Source organism: Pelophylax lessonae (assembly GCF_965119305.1).
Source record: "Pelophylax lessonae genome assembly, chromosome: 4".
NCBI classification, from domain to species: Eukaryota; Metazoa; Chordata; class Amphibia; order Anura; family Ranidae; genus Pelophylax; species Pelophylax lessonae.
Window position 1 is genome coordinate 57,869,837 of NC_138771.1, and position 16,617 is coordinate 57,886,453.

Genomic DNA, 16,617 nt, shown 5'->3' on the forward strand with positions numbered 1-16,617 from the left:
GTAAAACCGAGGTAATATCAGAGGGATGGCCCCCTAGTGGCGTGCCGAGGTATAAAAGTTTTTCATATTAACCTGATAATTATCTGCCTAGCCTGCTCCTGCAGAGTGTGCCATTACCCATTAGTGAAGGCTAATACCATCGGGCGGCGACTGTCAGAGGACGTAAGAGAAAGTTGTTTTGCGGATAAGACTTAAATTCTTTGCGTCCTTGTTTAACAGGAAAGGACTACTTCCGATCAACTGTTCGGTCTAAACTTTTTGCAAATTCGGGGCCAAACAAAAAGGTCCCCCGTAAAAGGAATTCCACAAAGTTTAGCCTTGGATCCATTGGCTCCCTGCCAAGTTTTGAGCCAGAGAGCTCTTCTTGCCGAATTGGCTAAGGCTGAGGACCTCGCAGACATGCGTCTGCAATTTAAGCTACGCCCTGAAGCAGCATGAGAAAGGAAGACAGGGTTGTCTCTTTGGGAGTGTCAGCCTTGACGTGCACTTTAATTTTTGTCAGCCAATACTCCAAGCTGCGAGCAACCACTGTGATGGCCATAGCAGGTTTCAGATTACCAAGGGAGGAATCCCATGTTTTCCCTAAGGAGAGAATCCATTCTCTTATCCATAGGGTCAGGAAGGGAACCCATATCTTCAAAGGCCAGATCTGTGTGCCTAGATACCTGCGAGAAGGCTGCATTTAGTTTTGGCGATTTATTCCAAATTGATGCGTCATCTTCGGAAAAAGGATATCTCCTCTTTAGGGCTCCAAAAAAGGGCTTTCTTTCTGGGTCTTGCCATTCTTTTCTAACCGCTTCTATAAGTACCTCATGTACCAGGAAGACCTTTTGTTTGTCTCTTCATGACCAAATGTACCTGGGTTTGGGCAGTCTTCTCCTCCTGAATTCCTAAGGTGGTATCGATAGCCCCAAAAGCCCTTCCACCTCTTCAAGGGTTAATTTGTACCTAGAAGCCTTGGTAGATTCCCCATCCAACCCTTCTGCTTCTGACTCCCCCCTGTGAACCCGGAGGGGTACTATTCTTCCCTCTGTCTTTCGGAACATCCCAGTGCCTCCCAACTAGTTGAGGGTACCACTGGTGGGGTCGGGAAGGATCTTATCGAATCAGCTGGGGGGGGGGGGGGGACTGAGGGAGTTAAAAACTTGAAAATAAATCTTTAAAGGATTGAAAGGTGCTAGAGAGCTCCATGACCTAAGCAGCAATATCCATATTTTCTTCCTCATGCTCCCTGACTAAGCTGTCTAGACAATCCTTGCAGAGTGCTTTTGGCCAGGAATTCCCCATTGTAGCCTTGCATGACGGGCATTTCTTTCTAGAGCTATGAGGTGACCTGGATTTTTTCCAAGGTCTTACTCTGAAATACAAAAAGGACAGAGACTAAACATGGTCCCCCAGCTAAAGCAAACCCATTTAGGGAGTTACTAGGGATGACCACCACCAAGATCCCCAGTGTACCCCACTAAAACACCCCCCTTCCACCACCTGAATCCACACAAGGGGAAAGCAAAACACAGTGGAGCTAGGAGGGAGAGGTAAGGGAACACCATCCCAGGGTTCCTTACCTTTGGTAGGCTGGTGCTGGCTTCCCCAGGAGCGGTCACTGTGGCCTGTGCCTCCGACATCATCCTGGGGTGGCTTGCCGTAGTGTCAGGAAGCTGTCCCCCAGCTTGCGATGCACCAGTAAATTTGTCCGGCCCGCTCTCCTTTACACGACCCGGAAGCCGCGACCTTTGACGGCGGAAGTGCCCGCCTCCACCGTACAATCAAGTCACCCCTCGTCCGGCCCGGCCGCTCCAAGCCGGCTGCAAAGCGGGAGGCTGGCTTCACTTCCACCCAACGCTCTGAGCGTGGAGAACAGGACTCCCCAGCCCATGAACTACCCTGAGCTGGACTGGGGTGACACCACAAAGCTTGCAGGTGAGTGGGTCCTCCGTCTTCCAGGCCATGATCCCTGCACTGCAGCTGCCTTTGAGAGCCTGGCTCCCTTCTGGAAACATAGCCCCAGCCCCCTGGCTGTTCAGCTTTTTGGCTCCTGGACAGTGTCTCCCCACCAGAGGAAACACCAGAACTGAGGCAGCAAGCTGGCAGGGAGCTTAAAATCCAAAGAATTGGGGCAGTGTTTCCTGAGAAGGGAGGAGCCAGGTTCTCTCAAAGGTGCCTGACCTGAAAGACTATTAGGGAAAATAAGTGGTTTTCAAAATTTACAAATGTGAAAAGTGTGGTGTACATTTTTATTCAGCCCCCTGAGTCAATACTTTGTAGAACCACTTTCACTGCAATTACAGCCGCAAGTCTTTTTGGGTATGTCTACCAGCTTTGCACACCTAGAGTCTTCTTGGAAAAATAGCTCAAGCTCTGTCAGATTGGATGGACAGCATCTGAACTGCAATTTTCAAGTCTTGCCACAGGTCTCCCGATGGGATTTAGGTTGGCTGGGCCATTCTAACACAAATATGCTTTGATCTAAACCATTCCATTGTAGCTCTGGCTGTAGGTTTAGGGTTGTTGCCCTGCTGGAAAGCAAACCGTCTCAAGTCTTTTGCAGACTCTAAGATTTCCCTGCATTTGGCTCCATCCATCTTCCCCATCAACTCTGGCCAGCTTCCCCGTTCCTGCTGAAGAATCCAACATGCCACCACGTTTCACGGTGGGGACAGGGTGTTAAGGGTGATGTACAGTGCTAGTTTTCCATCACATAGCGTTTTGCTTTTAGGCCAAAAAGTCCACCTTTGGTCTCATCTGCCCAGAGCACCTTCTTCCAAGCTTGCCGTGTTCCCCACATGGCTTCTCACAAACTGAAAACAGACTTTATGGCTTTCTTGCCACTCTTTCCATAAAGGCCAGATTTGATGAGTGCACGACTAATAGTTGTGCTGTGGACAGATTCTCCCTACTGAGCAATGGATCTCTGCAGCTACTCCAGTTACCATGGGCCTCTTGGCTACTTCTCTGATGAATGCTCGCTCTCCTTGTCCAGCCTGTCCGTTTAGGACGGCCATGTCCTAGTAGGTTTACAGTTCTGCCATACTCCTCCATTTTTGGTTGATGGATTGAACGATGCTCTGAGATGTTCAAAGCTTGGGTTTTTATAACCTAACCCAGCTTTAAACAACTTTATCCCTGCCCTGTCTGGTGTGTTCCTTGGCCTTCATGATGTGGTTTTTTTTTCCACTTAGGCTGGCCATACATGTTCAAATTTGGTTGTACAATTTTCTGGTAGATCTACCACAAACCACATAATGTGAGGTCAAAGCTAAACACATTCACTTGTATCTAATTAGGCAGGCCTTTGTACTACATACTTGAAGGTAAATTTCAAGAAAATTGGATAGAAAATTGTAAGAAAATTGGATCATGTATGGCCAGCCTAATGTTCCCTTAAACCTCTGTGAGCTTCACAGAACAGCTGTATTTATTACTGAAATTAAAAATCACACAGGTGGACTATTTACTAATTAGGTGATTTCTGAAGGCAATTGGTTCCACTAGATTTTAGTTATGGGTATCAGGGTAAAGGGGACTGAATGCAGATGCAAGCCACACTTACAAAATTTTGAAAACAAATTTTCCTTTCACTTCACAATTGTGTCACTTTGTGTTGGTCTACTACATAAAATCCCAATGAGATACATTTACGTTTTTGGTGTGGAAAATTTCAAGGGGTATGAACACTTTCAAGGCACTGTATAGGCCACTGTACACAAAACCCAAGGCTCCTGGGCACAGAAGAAATTTATATTCTGTTATGTGCCACAACATGCATATGAGCGCAAAAGATTACCACTAGCATTCAGGCTGTCCATTACCTGCCAATTGTGTGGACATTTTCATGTTTTCTGGTTCCTGGACATGGATCTGAAGTACCCGATGAGTGCCCCCTTTCAACTGATGTGAATGTGCAGTATGTAGAAAAACTAACTGCCTCTGCTATAAAAATCCCTTAAAGGCAGTTCACAGTTCATAAAAGTGCCAGGAGGAATCTGCATTTTTTTTCCCCACCAACAGTGGTTGGCACTTTTCAGTAAGCACCAATGAGTGTGACCACATTTGACTTACTGCTTTACAGCTCCAGGCGTTGGGGAACTATCACATACAACACAGCTTTGACACTGATAATTTCCCAAAGAGTAAAGACAAAAGGTTTTAGAATTACAAGGAGAAGTTTGTGGAGGTTTATTTGCTACAAATGGCACCATCATGGTACGATGACACATAAGGTGCAGTAAACCAAGTCCAGCATTCTACAAAGTGACAACTGATCTTCCTCCATTCTGCAGTTGTGCATGGTGTTCAAGTGTAAAAACCAGCATTAGAAGGGTTAAAAAAAGTTTGTTCCAGTCACACCAAAGGCGACTTCCTATATTGAATGGTTAAAAATGAGGTAAGAACTGTCTGGCAGTTGAACTAGTGCACAATTCATTTCTTCCCCAGGGCTTTGTCAAGGTTGTTCTTAATGGCGTCCAAGAAGTCTGTTGTATTTACATAATGTTCATTCAGTCGAACGCTGGAATGAGAGAAACCATCATTACAACCTGCATTAGGAATTGGCTACATGCTGCAAAAACATTGCATTAACTGGTACCTACTTGCTGAAACCGCCATGGATGCATCCAGCCAAATCCTTTGTCATTACACCGCTCTCAACAGTTTCCACACAAACCTTCTCCAATTTCAAAGAGAAGCTGAAAATAAAGAAAAGCATAGCTCAATAAAATGTTAGCGGACACTAAACGGAAGTCTAGTTCTGCAAACATGCTCCAGATATGGACAGGTCAGTGAAAGCCATTAAGGATTTGGGGGCCAATTCTCATGCTTCACACACATGATGTACAGATTTGAATGTGGGCCAGAACTAATTTAGAGCCCATTCAGACTAGCGCGACACGACTTTGGGGGGCGACCTGTGAAGTCGTGTGCACCGCGACTTGCAGAGACTTCACATAATGGAAGTCTATGCAAGTCGCCTCCAGGTCGCCCCAAAGTAGTACAGGACCCTTTTTCTAAGTCGGAGCGACTTGTGTCGCTCCTATTAGAACGGGTCCTGTGTTAATCAATGGGCCGCGACGGAGCGCGACTTGTCAGTCTGACAAGTCACGCTAAAGTGAATGGGCTCAACTAACTAACTCAGTTGACAAATATGTACAGCGCTACATTTTACCTTCTTCATTCTGTAAAGCAAGTTACATTCATGACAATATCCCCCAAGATACAAGCTTGTTTCCACCCCCTATAATAGATAAACCATTAGACCTTCTGCACACGGCCTAAAAATGCCTCAATTACAGGGGTTAAAGCAGAGCTCCAGTCTCTCCCCTCCCTACACAGAAAAAAATTATACTGTAGCTGCTGACTTAATCTAAGGACACTCACCTGTCCAGGGATCCAGTGATGTCCTCTCCAGAGTAGATTATTCAGTCTGTTTTGGGTGCAGGCACCAGATTCTCAAGGGAAACAGGAAATTAAAGCCATTTGGCTTCAAAGGCAGTTTCCTTCTGCACATGCGTGAGCGATTGAGCATTCATTCTAATGGCCAGAATAGATATTCTGGCCAATAAAATCCATAACCTCGCAAACGCTTGATGCACCTAAATGCAGGTGTTATACAGCCTCTTTCCTGCCAGGAGTTAAAGGCTTTCAGGAGGAGACATTCAAACATCCTGTGTGCATGAGGCATTTTGCTAAATCAGAACAGTCACAGATGAAAACCAATCCTGGTTCATAAAAGAAAAAAAAAAAAAAAAAGTGTTAAACTAAGAAAGCTTACTCAATCAGGTCCTGGTTTCCATCAAGTTTTCCTCTGTGCTCCAGGCCTCGTGTCCATGCAAAGATGCTGGCAATTGGATTTGTGCTTGTGGGACGACCCTTTGCAATGAGAAAGCAGAAGCAATGTAAATAGACCCATTAATACTACATTCAATGACAAGACTGCAGCTCTTCTATGCTTTTGACTTTATGCTTCAAAATCACTGATCTGCATAGAACACATCTTCCTTTCCCTGACATGAAGTCATCCAGTCAGTATAGTGGACCATTAGGAGGTTTAGTAAAGACAAGCAGGGTTCTGTGCTACTGCCCCCCTCCCCCCCCCCCCCCCCCGATGCATGACCTGACACTGCTCTGTTTACCTGTTGAAGTTTGTGCACTCGGCTCAAAAAGGTTTGCCATCACTGATTTAGAAAGCATTTGACTTTAACCACTTGCCGACCGCCGCACGACTATCTACGTCGGCGGTCAGCCCCTCACAGGCAAACTAACGTAGGGCTACGTTGCTTGCTTGTGAGGGTCTAGGGAGCGAGCGCGCGCCCCCGGAGGCGCGCTCCCGCTCCCGCGTGGTCACGGACCCCCCCGCGCGTGTGACCAGCGGACCCGATGTCCGCCGGCCACTCGGCGATCGGCGGGGGAGAGGGAGAATGTCAGGCAGCTTGTGTAAACAAGCTGCCTGTCATTCTCCTCGCTGCAAAGACACTGATCACATGGATCTACTATGTAGATCCGTTGATCAGTGTCCTTACAGCTGAAGCCACAGCCAATCACAGTAGAAAGCACGCCCCTTGGGACACACACAGCCCCTCCCTCCCAAATAAAGTTAACCCCTTCACTACCAGTGTATTTTTACAATAACAGTGCATATATATAGCACTGATTACTGTAGAAATGTCACTGGTAACCCCAAAAGTGTAAAAAATGTCAGTCAAGGGTCCGATCTGTCCGCCGCAATGTCGCAGTACCGCAAAAAAAAATCGCAGATCGCCGCCATTACGCGTTAAAAAAAAAAAACAACAAAAATGACAAAAATCTTTCCCTTTGTTAGTAAACGCGATAACTTTTGCGCAAACCAATCAAAATACGCTTTTTGCGATTTTTTTACCAAACATAGGTAGCATAAAACAAATTGGCCGAAAATGTTAAAAAATTTTGATTTTTACATTTTTTTTGGGGGGAATTTCATATAAAAAAATGTGAAAAATATTGTTATTTTTGCAAAATTGACGCTCTTTTTTTGTTTATAGCGCGTGATCAAAAAAAAAAAATCGCACAGGTGATCAAATACCACCAAAAGAAAGCTCTGTTTGTGGGAAAAAAAGGACGCCAAATTCGTTTAGGTACAGCGTCGCACGACCGCGCAATTGTCCGTTAAAATCACGCAGTGCCGAATCGCAAAATACCCCCTGGTCGGAATGGGGGTAAAATCTTCCGGGGCTTAAGTGGTTAATATAAACAGATCAGCCCCTTTAAATGGATGATTCTACTTTAATAAATCAAATCCACTGCTTAATTACTAAAGCTGGGTACACAGGCCAAATGTGAGGAGACCTCAGAAAAAAAAAAAAAAACACAGGCTAACAGTAGGCCCATGTGTACCCCACCCTGTCCGTCTGGCCGGCTTCTGTCAGATAAACATGCCAGAAAACCAGCAGTCGAACGACTCCTGAGCAGCACTTATGGCAGAGAGCACTGATTGGACGGTTCTGGTGGGGGGGGGGGGGGGGGGGGACTACCCCCCTGTCAGAACACAACAGCTCAGCAGAGGAGTTTGCTGTAGTAACTTTGCATAGTTCGTACAGCAGCTCTGGCCAGAGCTGTCAGTTTTTCATTCACTCAGCTGGGTTGAACAGGGAAAAAAAAAAAAAAGAAAACCCTCAGTGCACCCAGCTTTAGACCTAACTGATAAACAAGCAAACCTGCAACATACTTGGACCAGACAAGCCCAAAAGCATATTCTAGTTGCTGACCTGAAAGTGTCAATACCACCACCATACCCCCTACTTGAGTGTATTCTGTCTACACACTATATAGGCTGGGAGTGGTTTCTCCAGTTCGGTTTAATTTTAAAACCATTACCTTCTGATGTTCCCTGTAATGGCGTGTTACTGTTCCATGGGCTGCCTCAGCTTCAATAGTTTTTCCATCAGGGCACACCAGGACAGAAGTCATTAATCCAAGGGAACCAAATCCTTAAGAAATAAAATTGCACAATTGTGTTAATGCAACAAATACATTTTGAATGCCCATTTATGGCAAAAATCTAAAAATGAGCTATTCTGTGCAGCCGTCTGGTATTCAATGGCCAACCACAATAAGAACGTCTAAATGAGGGCAAAAGCAAGAATTTTAATTTCAAACCACACCAATAGATATTACATCTTACTTGTGCACTGGAAAGGCCTTTTTTTAATATTGTACCTGCCTTACTCATGCAATCTCATTGTTAGCCTGTCCTTGGTCATGCAAGATATACTGCTTGAACTTTCCATGTTTTAGCCAGCACGTTGCTTTTACTCTTTAATGTACATGGCATTTGCCATGTTCCTTTATTTTGTTATTGGAACATTGGAAAAAATGTTCCAATAAATTCAGATTAAACAAACCACATTAATACATAAAAGCAGCAGGCAACAAAGGAGAGTAGTCAAACCACTGGGAGCTCACCATTCACTTAAGTTATGAGCCAGTGCTTTACCCATGTTTTATTCATTTTAAAAATGAAGACAGTATCACTATCTGGAGTTTTCACCTTCCTGTGAATGGGAGGAGACATGGGAAAACCACACAAGTTCCAGGGTGGAGAGTGACTTTCTGGATTGATACACCAAAGCAGATTTAATAAAACTAGATCTAGCGCAGCTCTGCAGAAAAAAAACAATCAGCTTCCAGGTTGTCAAAACTTAATTGAAGAAACGCAAGGCTTGGTTCACACATGAATTTTGCCTTTGATGGTTTCTGCTCATGTGATTTTACCCAGATTTGCATTTTGCCTTTTGGCCAGGGAAAAAAAAAAAAACAAAAAAAAACAAACTCATTGCAGCTTCTCTATTGAACCAAAAAAGCACTGTTTGAGTACCCAAACCTTTCCAAATATGCAGCGTCTGAAAAGCATAAATGTGGCCGTGCCCCATAGAAAACCATGTTGAACTGCAGTGAGTTTCTGCAAAAAGCACCAAAAACGCTTAGGTGTAAACTAGACCTTAGAAGCCAATTGTCTTATTTTAATAAACCCCATTGTGTAGATCCATATGGGTGTGTGGTCTTTACCCATTTTGTGAACGAGCACTTTGAGGTTTTGGTGGAGGTTGGGGGATTGATTTAAAGGCTAGTAGACTGCACTTTGCAAACGCAGTTGCTCCAGAGTTTAGTAAATGAGGTAAACCTTCACTTTGCAAGGGGTACCCAATCACGCGCAAGGAAAATTTGAGAAAACAGAGCATTTTTGCTTGCACACGACTGGATGAGGAAGTCAGCAAAGCTTCTGCTCATTTATTAAGCACTGGAGCAACTGCACTTGCTGAGTGCAACTGCACAGTCCATTTTACTTATCAACCCCTTGGTGTGAATACAAAAAATAGATTTGTTCGCACTGGTTGTCCCTCTGGATGGTGGGCTGGACATGCTATTAGGTACAGACTTGTTCGTTTGATGTGATATATAAACATTGCCATACACCCATGCATGTACCATCCACTATAGTCAATGTTCTGACAAATTTAGCTCTTTAGTTTTGACAACTTGTGGATCAGTTGCTAAACGGCTATAGGAAAAAAAAAACATTGTAAGCAAAATACTTTAGGTCACCTGTTTGATTAGCATTACACTTGTTAAAGCCTACCTTGAGCAAGAATATCAGACTGGACATCCCCATCATAGTTCTTGCACGCCCACACAAAGCCGCCAGAGGATTTGAGAACCTGTGCTACCATGTCATCAATAAGCCTGTGCTCGTACCAGATCTTCAGCTTATCGAAATCTGGCTTGTATTGCCTAGAGAAACAAGTATCCGGTTACGATTGTTCCTTTACTTGTACAAGTTCCTGTGTGCTTCAATTTTAACATATATGACATTCAAACATAAAAAAAAAAAAAAAAAAAAAAAAACACCTTTTTTTTAATGTCTGATAAAACGGAGAGAGATTTGATCACCTCTCAGGTTTTTATTGCAGTCTGTGTCACTAATTATGGAGATTCATCTCCTTTGTTTACCTTTAGGACCAAAGTAAAACAATCCTAAATTTTGGGTTTCCCTCAGAACAGTAATAGTGGGGAAATCTAGTTCGAGTGAGCAGATTTCTCAAGTGAGTATATCTTGGTGGTCACCAGGTTTTGACCTTGGAAAGGAAATCTCCATGGACACATGGCAAAAATATCCTGACAGGAGTTATAAATGTCCCTTACTCATCTAAAATTACATTTTGGCTTTAGCTCCACTTTAAGCCCATACCAAAATTATACTATATTGTGGCTACTCAATATAGTGGCTCAGCAATTTGTACATACAAAACATGCAGTAAAATTCTCTCCTGAATCACCAATTCTACTTACCACCACCCCCCCCCCCCCTTGAGAACTACATACTGGGGGGTGAAAGGTTCCTTTTTGGCCACACACTTCAACCCATATCTCTTTACATCACTATTTAGGGCTGTGTTGACATCCTGCACAAACTTTCTGGCTCGGCCTCCGCTCCCCTGTAACTACCTCCCATGTCTCTAGAACCTCAAGGGTTATGTATTCATACCAATCTACATTCCGCACCTCACTTTTTGTCCAAGGTTATGCAATTGCTTAATTCAGGATAGGGACGTACTACTGTCAAGCAGAATCTAGAATTTTGGTTGTACTGTAGCAAAATGAATGGCCACCAAGGGACAAGAAAATGCAGCCAAGTAGACCCTGGCTCTACATATCGGTTGATAGCACCTGTAAATCTAAAATATCAGCCCAAAAAATGGAAATGCTAAACAAGCATAATGCGTATTATTTGTACAGAGGTCTTCTATAAAGCATCAATTCCAAACTTACTTCTCAAAGATTTCCTGGAAGATGTCCTTAAACCTGCCATCATAAGCCTTCAAGATGGTGTTCTTTGTACTCATGTACAGAGGCCATTTCTTTTGAATAGCGTACTGGAAGCAGCTATGTGCAAAGCCAGAAATGGACTAGAAAAAGAAAATATGCTACATGTCAGCATACAGACTTGTGTTTATTCCCCAGTTACTACAATAGATGGTTAACCCCTTCATGACCCTTTAAAAAGTTCAAAACACTCAGAGGCAGGATGGATCAGCAATCATGTGACCATTGATTGGCTGTCAGTGATCACATGCTCCCCACTGGCTAACAATTGTCTTGACACACAGCTGTCCAACAGCTTTGTTTCTGTGCTGGGAGAGCATGTTTACAGCACAGAAATATTGACTGCCAAGTAGACATATGCCGGTTTTCGGTAATTCGATATATCGCGGTATTGCATAGCCACGGTATTGTTATTGTGGCATTTTTAAAATACCGAGTTTCTCTGTCAAGTCTGCCTGACTTGTGAATTGATACATTTCAGTGAGCTGGATGACTCATTCACTCACTCAGCTAACACCTTTCAGCATTAAGTCTCCTAACTATAAACAAAAATGATTACATTTGTATCTTTTCCTTCCCTCTGCCAGGGAGAAAGGAAGTTTAACCTCTTAAAGACTGGATCTTTTTCTGACACTTGCTGTTTGCAAGTTAAAATCAGTTTTTTTTTTGCTAGAAAAGTACTTAGAACCCCCAAACATTTTATATATTTTTTTAGCAGAGACCCTACAGAATAAAATGGCGATTGTTGTAATATTTTATGTCACACTGTATTTGCGCAGCAGTCTTTCAAACGCAATGATTAGACTTTAATGAATAAAAAAAAAAAAAAAAAACGTAACAGTAAAGTTATCCCAATTTTTTTTTTTTTTGTTACACAGAGAATCGTGAGAGAATCGTGATCTTTATTCCAAGCTAAAAAATCGTGATTCTCATTTTGGCCAGAATCGTGCAGCTCTAATAAATATATATATACACACACACACGCCTAGCAGCCCACATTACATTATTATATAGCCATCAAGCAGTGTCTGGCCTACCTGGTGATGACTGGTCCTGGCGCTCTGATCCGATGGCCTGGTCTTTAAAGGGGCAAATCCTTGCGATCCAGAAGTGGTTAAACCTGCAGGAGGACCGGTGTTTTTATCTATTAATGACTTTACTATTGCTTTAGGCCTGGTTCACATGTATGCGGGTTGGTGGTTCACATGTATGCGGGTTGGCGGTTCACATGTATGCGGGTTGGCGGCCCACATTTGCACAGGCATAGCAGCCCATTGATTTGAACGGGCTGCTATGCCCTCATTTTCCGCAGAAAAAAGGTGCATGCAGCATTTTTTTTAAATTCAGTGGCCTTGAAATCCATCCTGCTTTTGCACCATGCGACTAACCTGCAGTTCCTGCTCTGGCAAGCTTTCTGCATTTTTTGTATACGTGGGCACGGCATTTAAAAATAAACAGTTTGCGTGTGCAGCAACGGCAGGTAAGTCGCATGGTGCAAAAGAAGGATGGATTTCATGGCCACTGCATTTTTTTAAATTCTGCATGCACCTTTTTTCAGCTGAAAACGCAGGCATAGCAGCTCAAGCCCATTCACATCAATGGGCTGCTATGCCTGTGCAAATGTGGGCCCCCAACCCGCATACATGTGAACCAGGCCTAAAGCAATAGTAAAGTCATTAATAGATAAAAACACCGGTCCTCCTGCAGGTTTAACCAATTAATGACTTTACTATTGCTTTAGGCCTGGTTCACATGTATGCGGGTTGGGGGCCCACATTTGCACAGGCATAGCAGCCCATTGATGTGAATGGGCTTGAGCTGCTATGCCTGCGTTTTCAGCTGAAAAAAGGTGCATGCAGAATTTAAAAAAATGCAGTGGCCATGAAATCCATCCTTCTTTTGCACCATGCGACTTACCTGCCGTTGCTGCACACGCAAACTGTTTATTTTTAAATGCCGTGCCCACGTATACAAAAAATGCAGAAAGCTTGCCAGAGCAGGAACTGCAGGTTAGTCGCATGGTGCAAAAGCAGGATGGATTTCAAGGCCACTGAATTTTAAAAAAATGCTGCATGCACCTTTTTTCTGCGGAAAATGAGGGCATAGCAGCCCATTCAAATCAATGGGCTGCTATGCCTGTGCAAATGTGAACCACCAACCCGCATACATGTGAACCAGGCCTAAAGCAATAGTAAAGTAATTTATAAACAACACCTCCTTCAGGTTTAACCACTTCTTGACCACAAGGATTTGCCCTCTTAATGACCAGGCCATCGGATCGGAGCCGAGCGCCAGAACCAGTTATCACCAGTTAGGCCAGACACTGCTTGATGACCTATTTTAGGCCTGGTTCACAGAGTCTGTACTGACTGACTATATAATAATGTGCATAAGTGAACCAAAGCCCCTAAATTCAGCAATGAAATTGAAGTGAGGTGGAAATTTAATAATTTAAATTTAATAATAGAATACCGTGATAATACCGTATACCGTGGCAAAACCTTAATCAATTAATCGCAGCATGAAAATCTGATACCGTCACAAGCCTACTGCCAAGTGATGCATATGTGCGGTGTGTGGACTTTAACGCCCATCTTTTGCTGCAGGTGTTATTGCAGGCAGCAACAGTTAGAGAAGTTTTTTTTTTTTTACAACCATTTTCCCCAATTTACTGGTTTGCAAACCAATTGTAATATTGTTTTCTTCATCAGAACAAACCAGTTCCAATGTCCAATAAGGTCTAGTTAACCCCTTAAACACCAACGGTATATGGCAGTACAGCAGTGGGCATCAATGCGGAGCTGCCACAAGTGTACAGTCTGTTTATGACTACCTGGAGCTTGTGGGTCAAGACCAGGATCACCCACCAAAAACTGCAGCAATAAAGCCTGTATGATGCCTCTGCATTATGACCTTTTAAAAGACCAGGCATTTAACAAGACTCATTCGGAGGCAAACGGTCTATATGCAAATCATCTTTACCTCATCTGTGTTGTACATTCCCATGCCAACACCTCCTGCAGAGAATTTGAAGACTTCCCATTCCTTAGCAGCGGTACCATCAGCTGGGCTGAACACCATCTTGAATGTTCCAGCTTTGTCAACAACAAAGTCTGTAGCTTTGTACTAGAAAGAAAAAAAAAAAAAAAAAAAAGTATGTTAAGTAAAGAGCATGAGCACAAAATGACTAAAAAAAAAAAAAAAAAAAAAAAAAAAAAAAGTGTCGGGAATCTACCTGGTCACCAAATGCATGTCTGCCAATGGTGATTGCCTGTGTCCACCCAGGAACCAAGCGTGGAATGTTCTTGCAGATGATTGGCTCACGGAAGACTGTTCCACCCAGGATATTTCTGATTGTTCCATTAGGGCTCTTCCACATCTTCTTCAGCTTAAATTCTAAGACAAAAAAAGATGGTCAGGTAAATTATAGAAAAGGGGAGAAGGGGTTCCTGCTAAGGATAACGGCTGCAGCCTCCCTCACAATATAACCAAAAGGTTATATAGATAATTGGAAAAAATAGGATGGGTAGTGGCGCTGCCTAGGGAGATAAAGGCCAATGTATATAAAAAAGGGAGATGTGGTAGATCTAATAAAAATCAATAGATCTAATAACTAAATATGACCGGAAATACATAAAAGTGTATATACACAACACATCCAAGAAATGGTGTATATATAAAAGTGTTGAGGATCTAATAAAAAGCCATAAGTGAAAATCTCTAAAGGTCTCTAAATGCGCCTGTAAAATCTAAAAATACATAAAGGTGCATGTAAGGGACACATCAAAAACAGATGAACACCAATAAAAATATTTAAATATAAGTGAATATATCCAAGTGCAGTCAAAGGTGACAGTGCTGTGTATACCAATCAAAATTAATCAAGTAGACAATTGAGCGTATGTCACAAAAAGGTGCAATAAAGTGACCAAGTGCTAGTAGTGATGTTTAAAAAAAAAAAAAAAAAAAAAAAAAAAATATAGATACATTTACAGATACATACATACCAGGTGAGTCAGTGAGCGCGCTTGTCCCAGAATAATTTGAAAAAACCCCAGTAGGTAAAGTGGGTGCCGCGCCGTCCTGGAATTTCCCCAAGGATGAGGTGCCTGGGCAGGTGGTCCGCTAATCGTGCTAGTTCACAGGTGCCAAGTATTCTTAGGCAATGGCGCAGTCCCCATACAGAGATCGGCAAGGACCATATAGTGCAATTCAGTTTTAAAAAAGGTATTAAATGATAAGCAAACAAGGTACTCACATGGGTAAAAGTACATCAAACGCAGTGGAAACTACTGGAACGCAGTTTGCGTTCTAAAGGCTGGAACTGGCAGTGACATAATGGCGCTCTACACATTGTCATCGAAGTGCTTCTGATGACAAAACGCATACAGCACCATTACGTCACTTCCGGTCGTCGTCCCCCCCCCCCCCCCCCCCGCGTTTGATGTACTTTTACCCATGCGAGTACCTTTTTGCTTATAATACCTTTTCAAAACGGAATTACACTATATGGTCCTTCTTTGTCTATCTCTGTATGGGACTGCCCCATTGCCTAAGGATTCTTGGCACCTGTGAACTAGACTAATGGACCACCCGCCCAGGTATTGGGCACCCCATCAGGAAATTCCAGGACGGAGCGGAACCCACTTTACCTACATTATAGCAAGATACCCCTGTGTGGGGTTTTGCCTTCTGGCGAGTGCATTTGATATCAGCAGGATCAAGAGCACTCCAATCCTACCGGGCTTTCACACACACCTATATTGATTTTACTGGATTACATCGGACTTCACTGCCATATCCATTTACCGATTTAAGTGTGGTCATCACTACTAGCACTTAGTCACTTTATTATTGCCCCTTTTGTGACATTCACTCACATTTTATTTTGATTGGTATACACAGCACTCAGTCACCTTTGACTACCCTTGGATATATTTTACTTATATTTTTATTGGCGTTCATCTTTTTGATGTGTCATTTACATGCACCTTTATGCATTTTACACTCACATTTCAGAACCTTTAGAGATTCACTTATGGCTTATTAGATCCTCAACACATATACACCATTTCTTGGATATAACATACATCATTTCTTGGAACATACATACACATATACACACACACACACACACACACACACACACATGCATTTTTGGTCATATTTAGGTATTAGATCTATTGATTTTTATTAGAGCTACCACATCTCCATTATATACATTGACCTTTATCTCCCTAGGCAGTGCCACTACCCCTATTTTTGCCAACGGTTAGTAAAATTAGTCTAACAAAAAGTCAACCCATTTCTTTCATGGGCTAAGTATCAATATCCAAAAGTTTTGGACCCAAAAGGGAAGAGTTGAAACCGGCCAGGTTTTTGCCCTCTGTCTGATTGGGGAGCTTTGGAGGAGAAGTAGGGCCAGGGGTCTTTTGGCCCCACTCATCCTTGCTCAGCCTCTGAGCTGCTGAGAGCCCAAGCCAGCTGCTCTCGTCCCCCGAACAGCCCAGAGCTCCAGTGAGCGCTGGAGGGGCAGATCAGAGAGCTAGTGATTGACCAGCATCATATGTGCTCACTGAAGACGAAGAACCTGAGTGATCCGTGGTCTTTGATCACTCCGTTCTTAAGTCTTAGAGACAGTAGGGGGGGGGCATTGGATTGATCTTGCATCCATCTAAGTGACTTTTTTTTCCAAGTCTCCGAGTCCTAACTTTACTTTCCTCTTCCCAAACATTAAAGGGTTTCCCCTAATCGCATGTTCAAGTG

The 16,617-nt window shown here is 43.2% G+C and overlaps 1 protein-coding gene across 1 annotated transcript in view; it reads right to left on the reverse strand.

Moving 5' to 3' along the window:
• Window positions 1-4,152: 4,152 nt before the first annotated feature.
• IDH2 (isocitrate dehydrogenase (NADP(+)) 2) overlaps window positions 4,153-16,617 on the reverse strand; it is a 41,179-nt gene continuing 28,714 nt past the window's right edge. Inside the window, exons 4-11 of the mRNA XM_082253239.1 lie at window positions 14,087-14,247; window positions 13,834-13,977; window positions 10,798-10,934; window positions 9,608-9,759; window positions 7,846-7,958; window positions 5,768-5,865; window positions 4,590-4,685; window positions 4,153-4,507 (exon numbers count right to left, since the gene is read on the reverse strand). Of these exons, the coding sequence (XP_082109365.1) occupies window positions 4,420-4,507; window positions 4,590-4,685; window positions 5,768-5,865; window positions 7,846-7,958; window positions 9,608-9,759; window positions 10,798-10,934; window positions 13,834-13,977; window positions 14,087-14,247 (989 nt within the window). The 3' untranslated portion in view covers window positions 4,153-4,419. The remainder of the gene's footprint in view (window positions 4,508-4,589; window positions 4,686-5,767; window positions 5,866-7,845; window positions 7,959-9,607; window positions 9,760-10,797; window positions 10,935-13,833; window positions 13,978-14,086; window positions 14,248-16,617) is intronic.